The sequence below is a fragment of the Spermophilus citellus genome (assembly GCF_964194105.1).
Source record: "Spermophilus citellus genome assembly, chromosome: 4".
NCBI lineage: Eukaryota > Metazoa > Chordata > Mammalia > Rodentia > Sciuridae > Spermophilus > Spermophilus citellus.
In genome coordinates, this window is record NC_138185.1 from 205,718,229 (window position 1) to 205,732,075 (window position 13,847).

Consider the following 13,847-nt stretch of genomic DNA (forward strand, 5'->3'; position numbering starts at 1 on the left):
GACAGTAAAGGGGGGAAAGTAATCAAAGAGGAAAACTAATCAGGTTTAGTAACATAAATAAACAAATATGACTGGAGGAACAAACCAAATCTCAATAATAACCCTAAATGTTAATGGCTTAAACTCACCAATTAAGAGACACAGGCTAGTCGAATGGATCACAAAACAAGATCCAACAATATGTTGCCTACAGGAGACGCATTTGATAGGAAAAGATATACATAGACTGAAGGTGAAAGGCTGGGAAAAATCATTCCACTCATATGGACTGCGGAAACAAGCAGGAGTGTCCATACTCATATCAAACAAAATAGATTTCAAGCCAAAGTTAATCAAAAAGGATAAAGAGGGACACTGCATACTGCTCAAGGGAACCATACACCAACAAGACATAACAATCATAAATATATATGCCCCAAACAATGGTGCAGCTACGTTCATCAAGCAAACTCTTCTCAAGTACAAGAGTCTAATAGACCACCATACAATAATCACGGGAGACTTCAACACACCTCTCTCACCACTGGACAGATCTTCCAAACAAAAGTTAAATAAGGAAACTATAGAACTCAACAACACAATTAACAACCTAGACTTAATTGACATATATAGAATATACCACCGAACATCAAGTAGTTACACTTTTTTCTCAGCAGCACATGGATCCTTCACAAAAATAGATCATATATTATGTCACAGGGAAACTCTTAGACAATATAAAGGAGTAGAAATAATACCATGCATCTTATCTGATCATAATGGAATGAAACTGAAAATCAACGATAAAAGGAGGAAGGAAAAAGCATGCATCACTTGGAGAATGAACAATAGGTTACTGAATGATCAATGGGTTATAGAAGACATTAAGGAGGAAATTAAAAACGTCTTAGAGTTAAATGAAATCACAGACACAACATATCGGAATCTATGGGACACATTGAAAGCAGTTTTAAGAGGAAAATTCATTGCTTGGAGCGCATTCCTTAAAAAAAGAAAAAACCAACAAATAAACGATCTCATATATCATGTCAAAATCCTAGAAAAAGAAGAGCAAAACAACAGCAAAAGAAGTAGAAGGCAAGAAATAATTAAAATCAGAGCTGAAATTAATGAAATCGAAACAAAAGAAACAATTGAAAAAATTGACAAAACCAAAAGTTGGTTCTTTGAAAAAATAAATAAAATCGACAGACCCTTAGCCATGCTAACGAAGAGAAGAAGAGAGAGAACCCAAATTACTAGCATACGGGATGAAAAAGGCAATATCACAACAGACACTTCAGAAATACAGAAGATAATCAGAAATTACTTTGAATCCTTATACTCCAAAAAAATAGAAGATAGTGAAGGCATCGATAAATTTCTTAAGTCATATGATCTGCCCAGATTGAGTCAGGAAGATATAGACAGCCTAAACAGACCAATAACAATAGAGGAAATAGAAGAAACCATCAAAAGACTACCAACTAAGAAAAGCCCAGGACCGGACGGGTATACAGCAGAGTTTTACAAAACCTTTAAAGAGGAACTAACACCAATACTTTTCAAGCTATTTCAGGAAATAGAAAAAGAGGGAGAACTTCCAAAGACATTCTACAAGGCCAACATCACCCTGATACCTAAACCAGACAGAGACACTTCAAAGAAAGAAAACTACAGACCAATATCTCTAATGAACCTAGATGCAAAAATCCTCAATAAAATTCTGGCGAATCGGATTCAAAATCGTATCAAAAAATTATACACCATGATCAAGTAGGATTCATCCCTGGGATGCAAGGCTGGTTCAATATACGGAAATCAATAAATGTTATTCACCACATCAATAGACTTAAAAATAAGAACCATATGATCATCTCGATAGATGCAGAAAAAGCATTCGACAAAGTACAGCATCCCTTTATGTTCAAAACTCTAGAAAAATTAGGGATAACAGGATCATACCTCAACATTGTTAAAGCAATCTATGATAAGCCACAGGCCAGCATCATTCTGAATGGAGAAAAATTGAAGGCATTCCCTCTAAGATCTGGTACAAGACAGGGATGCCCTCTCTCACCACTTCTGTTCAACATAGTCCTCGAAACACTGGCCAGAGCAATTAGACAGACGAAAGAAATTGAAGGCATAAAAATAGGAAAAGAAGAACTTAAATTATCACTATTTGCAGACGATATGATTCTATACCTAACAGACCCAAAAGGGTCTACAAAGAAACTATTAAGAGTTAATAAATGAATTCAGCAAAGTGGCAGGATATAAAATCAACACGCATAAATCAAATGCATTCCTGTATATCAGCGACAAAGCCTCTGAAACGGAAATGAGGACAACTACTCCATTCACAATATCCCCCCAAAAATAAAATACCTGGGAATCAACCTAACAAAAGAGGTGAAAGACCTATACAAATGAAAACTACAGAACCCTAAAAAGAGACATAGAAGAAGACCTCAGAAGATGGAAAAATATACCCTGTTCATGGATAGGCAGAACTAACATCATCAAAATGGCGATATTACCAAAAGTTCTCTATAAGTTCAACGCTATCCCAATCAAAATCCCAACAGCATTTCTTGTAGAAATAGATAAAACAATCAGGAAATTCATATGGAATAATAAAAGGCCCAGAATAGCAAAAACAATGCTAAGCAGGAAGTGTGAATCAGGCGGTATAGCGATACCAGACTTCAAACTATACTACAGAGCAATAGTAACAAAAACAGCATGGTACTGGTACCAAAACAGGCGAGTGGACCAATGGTACAGAATAGAAGACACAGTAACCAATCCACAAAACTACAACTATCTTATATTTGATAAAGGGGCTAAAAGCATGCAATGGAGGAAGGATAGCATCTTCAACAAATGGTGCTGGGAAAACTGGAAATCCATTTGCATCAAAATGAAACTGAATCCCTTTGTCTCGCCATGCACAAAAGTTAACTCAAAATGGATCAAGGAGCTCGATATTAAATCAGAGACACGGCGTCTGATAGAAGAAAAAGTCGGCTATGATCTACATACTGTGGGGTCAGGCTCCAAATTCCTCAATAGGACACCCACAGCGCAAGAGTTAACAACCAGAATCAACAAATGGGACTTACTCAAACTAAAAAGTTTTCTCTCAACAAAAGAAACAATAAGAGAGATAAACAGGGAGCCTACATCCTGGGAACAAATCTTTACCCCACACACTTCAGATAGAGCCCTAATATCCAGAGTATACAAAGAACTCAAAAAATTAGATAATAAGATAACAAATAACCCAATCAACAAATGGGCCAAGGACCTGAACAGACACTTCTCAGAGGAGGACATACAATCAATCAACAAGTACATGAAAAAATGCTCAACATCGCTAGCAGTCAGAGAAATGCAAATCAAAACCACCCTAAGATACCATCTCACTCCAGTAAGATTGGCAGCCATTAAGAAGTCCAACAACAACAAGTGCTGGCGAGGATGCGGGGAAATGGGTACACTTGTTCATTGTTGGTGGGACTGCAAAATGGTGCGGCCAATTTGGAAAGCAGTATGGAGATTTCTTGGAAAGCTGGGAATGGAACCACCATTTGACCCAGCTATTCCCCTTCTCGGTCTATTCCCTAAAGACCTAACAAGAGCATGCTACAGGGACACTGCTACATCGATGTTCATAGCAGCACAATTCACGATAGCAAGATTGTGGAACCAACCTAGAAGCCCTTCAATAGATGAATGGATTAAAAAATGTGGCATTTATACACAATGGAGTATTACTCTGCATTAAGAAATGACAAAATCATAGAATTTGGAGGGAAATGGATGGCATTAGAGCAGATTATGCTAAGTGAAGCTAGCCAATCCTTAAAAAACAAATGCCAAATGTCTTCCTTGATATAAGGGGAGTAACCAAGGACAGGGTAGAGATGAAGAGCTGGAGAAGAAGATTAACATTAAACAGGGATGATAGGCGGGAGGGAAAGGGAGAGTTAAGGGAAATTGCATGGAATTGGAAGGTGAGCCTCAGGGTTATACATAATTACATATAAGAGGAAAGGAGGAGTAGGAGAAAAATTATATAAGTGGAAGAAACGATTTATAGTAGAGGGGGTGGAGAGAGAGAAGGGGAGGGGAAGGGAGGGGAGGGGAGGGGGGATAGTGGAGAATGGGATAGACAGCAGAATACTAGAAAGGCAATTTGTAAATCAATGGAAATGTAACTGATGTGACACAGCAATCTGTATACGGGGTAAAAATGGGAGTGCATAACCCACTTGAATCAATCTGTGAAATATGGTATATTAAGAACTTTGTAATGTTTTGAACAACCAACAATAAAATAATAAAAAAAAAGAAAAGCATACTAATGAATTGTAATGGATTATGCTGTCATATATAACAAATTAGAATAAACAATAAATAAATTGTAAAAAAAGTTCCTAAAAGAAAAGAAAAGCATACTAAGGGCAAGGACATGGGGGAAGAGTGGGGAAACACAGATGGACAAACTCTGAAACTCACAGCTGTGCTTTTCACGTCCTGAAATAAATCTGGTTTCCAAGAAAGGAGGTTTCTGTTCACATTTAAATCTTGAATCATGTAAAACTCAGTGAAATCTTCATTTTCAAAGTCAGAACCCTTACTCAGAGAGATTTACAAGGCTCATGAAAAATCATTTCCAATCCCTAGAGTTCTAGTGGTAGCAAGAAGATAAAAGGAGACTGGATTGGGCAACAACAAATATTTACATGAATGTTCTGAAAGTCAGCTAAAGTAGGATGAGCTACTCAATTTACATGAGAGAAAACATGTAGGGCTTTTAGAAATGCAATTGAGTACACAATTAACACTAGCTGAGGTTTAAAAGAAGTTAATCCAAAAAAGAATTTGGCCTCTAAGGAAAATCAGGCTTAGAATTTTCAGTATCCAATTATAAACTTGTTCAATCTGATGGCTTTTAGGCAGTGACAGAAGTCACTATAAGTGTGAAAGATTCCTGACACTGCGACACTTTTAAACTGGAGAGTAAACTTCATTTTATTTTCATTTGCTTATTCATGGAAAATATCCAGAAACTAAAAAAAAATTCCTTCTTCTGCTTTTCATAGTTTCTACTACAGAAATTACCTTCTAAAATTTTACTTTTACATCATTTAAGTATATGTTATAATTTAGTATAAGCTAATCTCAAAGCTGGTATAGGCAATCTAAATGAGTAGTACAAAGGAAGTTAAAGAGACTGTTTCTCATCAAGTTTCTTTCAACGAAGACTGAGCACTGCATTTTTAACAACTCCTCAGAAAAGGGCTAAGTGGTAAGTAGGCATCACACCCAACTGCAGGCTGAACGGCCAAACTGCTGTCGGTATACCTCTCATGTCCAGCATCCCCATCACTTCCATTTTACCCCAGGTCATCTGGGGCAGGCTGGCTGTGCTCCTTGAAGTGAAAATTTGAGATCCAACTTGCCACAATTTGCATTATCCAGACATTTTATCCAAGGATCTGAGTCTTCTAAGCTGGAACATTTTGCCTTGGCCACTTGAGTTGGCTGCTATGAAGGTGAGGGCCAAAATTGTAATCCATTCCTAATCCCTCCCCTCCTTTTTTTTTGTACTGCTGGGATTTGAGGCCAGGTCCTCATGCATGATGCTGGGCCAACACTCTATTACTGAGTTACATTCCAGTCCCTGACTTGCATTTTGTGTACAAAGCTCACTCCCAGTTTAATATTGCTTTTTTTCCATTTCCTTTTTACTCAGATCTTCTTAGGAGCTGAAAATGAAAGACTGATTAAAAATGACCCCCCCCCCCAATGTTTTACAGAAGTTTCTAAATCTCTAAAAACTTTCCTAAAAAGTTGGATCATTCAGGTTAAAAGAGGAGTGGCTGGAAAGGTGCTTTGTGGCAGTACACTACAGGATACAGGAAAACCAGAGGTGGAATCTTTATTTCACAAGTTTCAAGATACAGTATAAAACAAATCTGTACATCTCTCTATTAACAAGGTTTCTGTTTACACAATTATATTACACATCACCAGTTTTTATACTGCATTTCATTAAATACAAAATAAATTCACACACAAAAAAACGTCTACCATGGTATTCCTTAACAATGCCAGCATGGTCTTTTTAAACTTCCTCTTCTAAATATTTATAGTGGTTACTTGGATCCTATCAACATTTTTTTAAATGAAAGAGAAATAGTGTTATTTTGGATGTCAATCCAAATTAGTAAAAACAGTACATGTGAGGTGGCTCACTGCACATAACCAAGGGATCCTTCTTGTGTACAAAATCAGACTTTTTACTTGTGCAAACAGTCATCTTAAGATACAAATATTGTTATTTGGGGTCATTTTAAATTTCCTTAAAATACCAAGTGGATGGATAAATTTAACTTCTTTTCAATGAATACTACACATTTAAAAACCAGGTAGTGCCTCAGAAAATATGGCATTCACTAATTGCATATTTTCACTCATATTTGAGCAATGACTGATGAAAAAGTTTGCATAAAAATAGAAGTTTTCTTTTGCTCTGATTATTTTTTGCATACTTCTGTTCCAAATATTGTGTAATATATACTAGTTCACTTTCAAAACAAATACCAGCTGTCACTGGAGCAAAAATAGCCCTGGTCTTCTTGGCAGGTAAATGGGTGATTTACCTGAAGCATCTTGTTTTTGAAATGTGTATGTGAAATGTTAGTCCAAACCTCTGTAGAGGAAGTTTTTGCAGATGTAGTTAGACATTAGTACACATGCTATACACACGAAGAATTGTGGTTTTCATCTACAGGCCAGCATGCATACTTCCAAAATGATGGTTTGAAGAACAAACATGAAGAGCAGAGAAAAGAGGCAAAAATGAATGAAATTCTATATATAAAATAATCAGGTTTCCTGGAGGCTCCTTAAATAAATCAACCATCAGATCATCACCAGATTACTGGTGGAAGTTTCTAAAGCTTCCCAATGGTACAGAGACAAAACAGTTTAGTGGTAAAAGTCCCAGAAATTAACCTTATATGCAAAAGGGTAACAAATCCTCAAGAACATCAAGATTAATGACTCATAAAGTTAATCTGATTTAAATACTAAATAATGAATTCTGATTTACTTTCTCTGTGCCATTGACTATTAATCAAAACTAAAGTAAGCCTCACCCAGAAAACAGAAAAAACTTCAAACACAAAAAGGAGAAATTTAGACCCCCCCCCCCCCACTACCAGTGCCACCTTTGCAAAATAAAATAGAATGGATGGTTTCAAGACTTTGAAACCATTGGCTAACTAACAAAGCATATGCACAAGAGAAGCGACGCTAAATAGAGCGCTAATGTCATCACCTTCGAAGGCTGAAAGACAGACTACAAAAGGTATCAGGAGAGGTGGGCTACTGTGGAGAAATGAAGCCACACTCTATCTGGTAAGTCTAAATTCTAACATTAAAACTCCTGAATCCTGGAGTTAGTTTAATGTCACTGACATTAACTAGCTTTAGTTATTGTCACTTTATTCAAATGGATGCCATTTGATTACATAAGTATTGTGCATTATTTTTAGGAGAAAACCAAACCCAATCCCTATTTGCTTAGGTACCATGTCCCATGAACAAAAAGAAAAAGGAAGCAAAGTATTTTGAGACAGTCTTTAAAAGAAGCCATAAGAACTGAGTTATTTTACCATTCAAATTTCTGAAAGCACGTGGCCCAGGGTAAAACAAGAGATAGAAGCAAACTAAGGAAAGGATATTTGCAGTATTAATAATAAAAAAGGACACAGCAAGGAGTAAACCAACAGGAAGTCTATTATTACATGAAGAATAAGACTTCACTTTCCCATCCAGCCCAAGTGCATGCTGTTTAAGAAATGTTTTCTCCAAGTACTAATGGAGGGAAGTAAAGACAGATTTAAAAAAATGCAATCCAAGAAGAAATTAGACGGATAGCGTAAGAAAAAACTGGAAGTTGGTAAGTTATCTTACAGGGTTTTTCAACAACTCTTTTCTTTTGAGCGGGGGTCTTACTATGTTGCCCAGGCTGTTGCTTCAGCCTTCAGAGTAGCTGGGACTACAGGCATGTACCTTCATGCCCAGCTTCTTCAGCTTCTAAATTAAAACAGTGCCTCCTAAAGAAGTGTGTGTGGCTGCTACATAGATTACACTTATTCTGAAGGGTGGGGGCAGAGGGAGCAATGAAGACCTTGACAAAGTGTACCACCTGCACTCGAATTTCTAAGTGCAAGAGACTAAGCGGGTCCCTATATTTATAAGAGCAGCCCAAAGCAACATTACACTTTTGAGGGCAACATTCTGTACCTCTTACAGATACGCTTTTATATGTATGGTCCTCTCTGTGACCACCTCTTCAAATCTGGAAGCAAATATCTGGGAGGAAAGCTTGCTTACCAGGTTTCCCTTAATATTCTAAGCACACAAAAAAGTATACAACTTCACATTTAAATCCTTCATGTTCATTATAGACTAATCAAATCTAATTCTAAATACAATCCCAACTTCAAAAACCAAAGCATTATAACTCAACAAGAAACAAACTCTTCAAGTTTTCTGGCAGATGGGGATTATAGGAAAACAGTCCAAAGGTTAATATATAAAGACTGACATCAGTGGACTGCTCACTTACTAATGTAGGCTCAGAATAGATAATGGATGGTAAATTCCACCATTTACCCATAAAACAAAATTCAAATTTGGTTTAATTCTTTCATATGAGAGATTACACAAAGTTCTCAATTTTCTTTTTTGTTATTTTTGTTTTCCCCCATCTATTTAACCATGAAGTGTAGTAGCCTTGAATTTCCTAACATTAACAGTAAGAGGGTGGTAAATATGACAGCTAAGCAAATGGTTAACTTTTTACCGTAACATAAAACTGTAAGAAATAAAAGCCACCTGAACATACACAGTAGTCCATACAGGCCTTGGCTTTGTCAGTCACTGTGCTTAATCCATCTTCAGTTCTCTGAGTGTAGGGCAGTTACTGTATGCCATATCCTGACAATGCTATTTCATATTTGAAGAATTCAAGATGTTGATATCTTCTTTGAGCGGTAAAAAATGTAAAGTATTTTAAAATAAAACCTGGGGACAAATACTTCAACTTTGGGGAAAGTATGTCTATGATCTTGGTACTGATCCAAATTTCTTTAATGTTGCTTTCCAATTTCTCCCAGCTAGTCCAACCTCTGGCTGCTGGGTCAAGGCTCTGTACACTCAAAACAAGCAGCAAATTACACTGAGTAGGTGGGGAAAATTCACGTTAGTGCAATAAGTCAGTTCACAGAGTTTTACATATATTCTATTACAAAGAGTTGATGTTCACATAGAACTCTTTAACAAAGCCTTTCAGTTTTTGAAGGACAACAGCATGGTATGAATTATGACAATCACCTATAAGAAACTTCCCAACTTTCCCTTTTAAAATAAAATATATGAGGCATATGTATACTTGCATGTGGTGTGGTAAAAATTTCTCAGTTATTGTAGTTCCAAAATACTTTGAAGACATTTTTCTTTTTACTTACTTAAAAGGTAAGTTTACTTTCAGACTTTTAAATATATGAGTTTTCCTTTTTACACTGATCAGTTTTTAGTGTCAATGCACAAGACAAAGATGTTTGATATAAGAACTTATGCACATTGAAAGAATGACCTAAAGGATTAGACATAAATAGCTGAATGCAGCAGAAATTACTCTGAGTGTCTCATATGTTTCAGAAAAAAAGAAAATAAAAGTGAAAAGCCACTGAGTTGTTATTCCATATGGCACTGAAACAAACATTCAACTTAGTTAAGTTACTTATCCCTGAAAATAAAGGCATCGGATTCTAAGCAGCTTTAGGAATTCAATGCTTCCTTGTGCCTCTTCCAGGAAGTGGCCACTGATCCCAAGTTCTATATCAAATGTAAGTGTTCTCAGCAAACAAGTTCCTTAATTTTCACTGGTCAAGGCTGGATGTGGCGGCTGTTACTGTGGTTGCTGCTGCTCTTGTGGCCCCTCCTGCTGGGGTGCAGCTGGTCGTGGCCCTGGAGCCCTGGGCACAGGCATGTCTTGGTGCTGCCTCTGCCTGTAAGCTATAACTGTTCCCAATAGCAATGCAATGATGGTCATGAGGTAAAGATCCCACTCGGGTCCCAAGAGCTGGTCCATATCGAGTTGGGTAAACATGTCACGAATCTTAATGAAAATAATGAAAAAATCATTATCACTCCAATGTCAGGCAAGGAACTGTGAAAATTACACCACAAATTAGAGATATACACTGAATTAAATTAACTGCTTTTTCAATGTGTTTAAAAAGAAAAGTTTTAAAAGCCTTCAACGGACGCTCACAATAATATGTCTCAGGAATTAGGATATTATAAGAGTTGGCTATGTACAATATCTAAGAGGACTTTTTTTCTATTGGTAATTTAATGTACCAATTTCCAACTATCTTCCACAGGAAACGTTGAAAGAAACACTGGCACAATAAAGGAACAGGGGGAAACATGAACATCTTGGTTGTCTGTAACCTCTCTGTGATGCTGGCACCCTGGCTGAAGAGTCATTCCAGTGACAGCTGAGTTGTTTCCACTACCTTTCATGTATCTGAAGACTATAAGAATTCAATACCTAATAGCTGAATGGATAATGCTTTCTGGTTAGGCTTTAACTAAAATTCATACTATATTAACCCATGAATTTGAACTAACAGTTTTGTTCTTAGTCTATGAGATTTAGTTGTCACGTTTGAGAAGTTATTACTGATATTTTCTGACTACTACTAACCCCCAAACCACTAAATATGGGATCTATTCTTTATTTTAACAACATTACATTTATAAGATCTCCATAATGCATATTTGTAGGTATAGGCGCTAAATTTTTCTGGAAAAAAATTATAAGAAACAACTGAAGAGGGGCCTGAAATAAAGACTGTGTGCTTTTCTGTCCTATTTGACTTTGTCCCTTAACACTGATTACTCCTGTACTTTTTTTTTTTTTTTTTAAGTTGGGATATCTGGGTGGTAGCATTATGGGATATTTTCTTGTCTTTATATTTCTATATTAAAAGCAGCACATATAATATATTGATTAGGGCATACTGCAATATCAAATCCTAGACCATACTTAGGGATGAGAACTGTGGGAGACAAGAGTCTGAATTAGTCCTGAGAGAATTAGTGGGCTTTTCAACTAAAGGAAAAAAAGATCATTTCAACTGGCAGAGTATATGACATACTCTGGTTCATCAAAGCAATTATAGCTACTGATATTACACATATTTAAATGACCTGGAGAATAGAATCTAACATGTCAAGTGCTCTGGAGCCCTATGTGTGGAGGACCTCAGCAGCGTGCAAAAGGGAGAAATCCATTTCTCTTTATTGCTGCTAGAGCAGCATGGACTGCATTTCTATCTGTGTAACGGGGGTGGGGGTGGGGTGGGGCTGGGAAGCGGATCTTAAATCTGAGGCCAAAATGCTATATCAAACTATTTTGAAAGACATTAACAGAAGGTTGAAACATCATTCGTTTAGGGTACTCAATGAACTAAAGTTAAATGGCCTTTGTTTTAAACAAGGAGTCTCAACATCTTGGGTTTCAGAGTTAAATTCTGTAATTTGCTATTAGGAACTATTGGTACTATAAGCAAAATTTAAAACTGACAGAACCCAAAAGCACCTACATGCAAATATCATTAATTAAAGTAGGTAGCTTTGAAGAGAATAGGTAACCCATCTTCTGTTTAGGTTCTACTGCTAGCCTGTTTAAATAATTCAAGCTATTTTTAGGGAGAAAAAATTTTGGTGGCATTTTTAACATATGTTTCACTTTTGGAAGAATCTGAGATACAGAGGTTGTACAGATTCTCAGGTTCTTCTCCACCCTGCACTTTATTTTTTTAAAGGAACTGGGTTCAAGTCCTTCCCAGGAAGTCATCTCATTTAATGTTTACTGAATTTAGTTTAATTACTGTTTCAAACTGCCGTTAAGTCTCTTTTCCCTAAACTGGAAAACACCTATATCAAAGAAAAATGCTTTAACATTAGGAACCCCTGTGAAATGCTACATGAAAACTGTTACTGCTTCATGTCTACATCTGACCCTCATCTGATGAGGTCCCGTGGTACTTTACCTAGGCAGAGCTGGAAATGAGATCCAACATAGAATACTCTTCCCTATGCCTCCCAACTTTTTAACAAACCTCCAGGACCAAGAAAATGATATCATTTATATTTTAATTAAAAGAGACACGAACCACTTACATTTGTTTCCCGTATGTACTGCAAGAAATAGACAACACCCAATTTGCAGAGTGCTAAGAAGACTGGTACTTGGGCATCAGGGCTGGCTTCGGCTGCCATGTCATAAAAGCGTTTTGCAAGGTGAATATCCTATAATACAGGTAACAAACCCAAACTTATTTCTTGTTAAAATAAGTGAAACTGTTTATATTTAGTTTATACATTAGGAAAATTTGTTTTACTGCAACTTAAAACAAATTTCCCTTATCTAAAGGAAAAAACAAACAAACAAACCAAAACCCAGCTTTAATGGGTAAAATTTAATTATCTAACTGCACCATACTGAAAAACTTAATTAAAATTTAGAAAACTTTGCTTATTTTCCACCAAAGTAACATCCTATTTGCTATGAAGATATGCTGGCTATAGCCATGTATCTGTGTATAATATGTTAACATATATTATATAACATATAATAACAAAATATGTTAACCTGGAGAATTCCAAGGACACCCTCTAGATTTCAAGATGTTTTTTCCTACTTAAAACTTCACTTGGTGTAAGCAACTCTGGTTTCATTTCAAATCTCCAGTTCACACTCAAGATTTTCCAAGAGATACTTGTGTGGGCAATGTTAAAGGTCTATTTTTTTTTTTAAAAGAAGGTATAAATGACATTCTTTTTTTTTTTTTTTTTTTTGAGAGAGAGAGAATTATTTTTAATATTTATTTTTTAGTTTTCGGTGGACACATCTTTATTTTTATGTGGTGCTGAGGATGGAACCCAGTGCCCCGCGCATGCCAGGCGAGCACGCTACCGCTTGAGCCACATCCCTAGCCCCTCTTTTTTTTTTTTTTTTTTTTAAGCCACACCTGATTGGCTTGTTTTATTGGAGAAGGCATGGAGTTAACAATGTGAAGATAGCAGGGACCCCAGGTTGGGAAGAATATCCTCCTCACTCCATATATGCCCACTGTTAAAGACCTCTGTTTTTTTTTTTTTAATATTTATTTTTTTTAGTTGTAGTTGGACACAATATCTTTATTTTATTTATTTTTATGTGGTGCTGAGGATCGAACCCTGGGCCCCGCACATGCTAGGCAAGTGCTCTACTGCTAAGCCACAACCCCAGCCCCAAGACCTCTATTTTTTAAGTTCCTGAACTGACGTATGGGCTGTCTCTGATCAAATACATGCTTGGGAATTGGCCTGTGTGTATGGCAACCTCTCTCCACTTTGCAAAGAAAGGCATACCCTTCTTCCTACCTCACCTCTTTCTCATGTGCTCTGCCCAGTGGCATAAAAACTTCAGGGTCACCACATAAAGAGAAATCCTGAAATATTGGTTTTAGAGAAGGCTCCTACATGGACTAATTATGAACCCATTGCAGGGCATCTTGTTTTAGACATATTTCTGTGAAGGGTAAAACAAATTAATATTAATTTTGACCCAGGATGCAGTGTTGAGAAAATTTAGATATATAGGAAAAGGGGATAGTGGGAATTGTGATATTTTGCACTTCAAAAAAAAAAAAAAAAATCTAACCTTTTCCATGCCCTGACTATTGTCAAAAACTACCAAACTCTTAGGAAAGAATTTCATGAGA

At 36.5% G+C, this 13,847-nt stretch overlaps 2 protein-coding genes and 1 pseudogene across 3 annotated transcripts in view; all 3 read right to left on the reverse strand.

The window, feature by feature from the left end:
• The window catches only part of LOC308648301 (high mobility group protein B1-like), a 311,195-nt pseudogene that overhangs the window by 179,881 nt on the left and 117,467 nt on the right, over positions 1–13,847 (reverse strand). The window lies entirely within an intron of this gene.
• The window catches only part of STON2 (stonin 2), a 1,178,066-nt gene that overhangs the window by 167,552 nt on the left and 996,667 nt on the right, over positions 1–13,847 (reverse strand). The gene's annotated exons all lie outside the window — the stretch shown is intronic.
• The window catches only part of SEL1L (SEL1L adaptor subunit of SYVN1 ubiquitin ligase), a 57,934-nt gene continuing 50,003 nt past the window's right edge, over positions 5,917–13,847 (reverse strand). Inside the window, exons 20-21 of the mRNA XM_081291517.1 lie at positions 12,262–12,390; positions 5,917–10,186 (exon numbers count right to left, since the gene is read on the reverse strand). Of these exons, the coding sequence (XP_081147643.1) occupies positions 9,977–10,186; positions 12,262–12,390 (339 nt within the window). The 3' untranslated portion in view covers positions 5,917–9,976. The remainder of the gene's footprint in view (positions 10,187–12,261; positions 12,391–13,847) is intronic.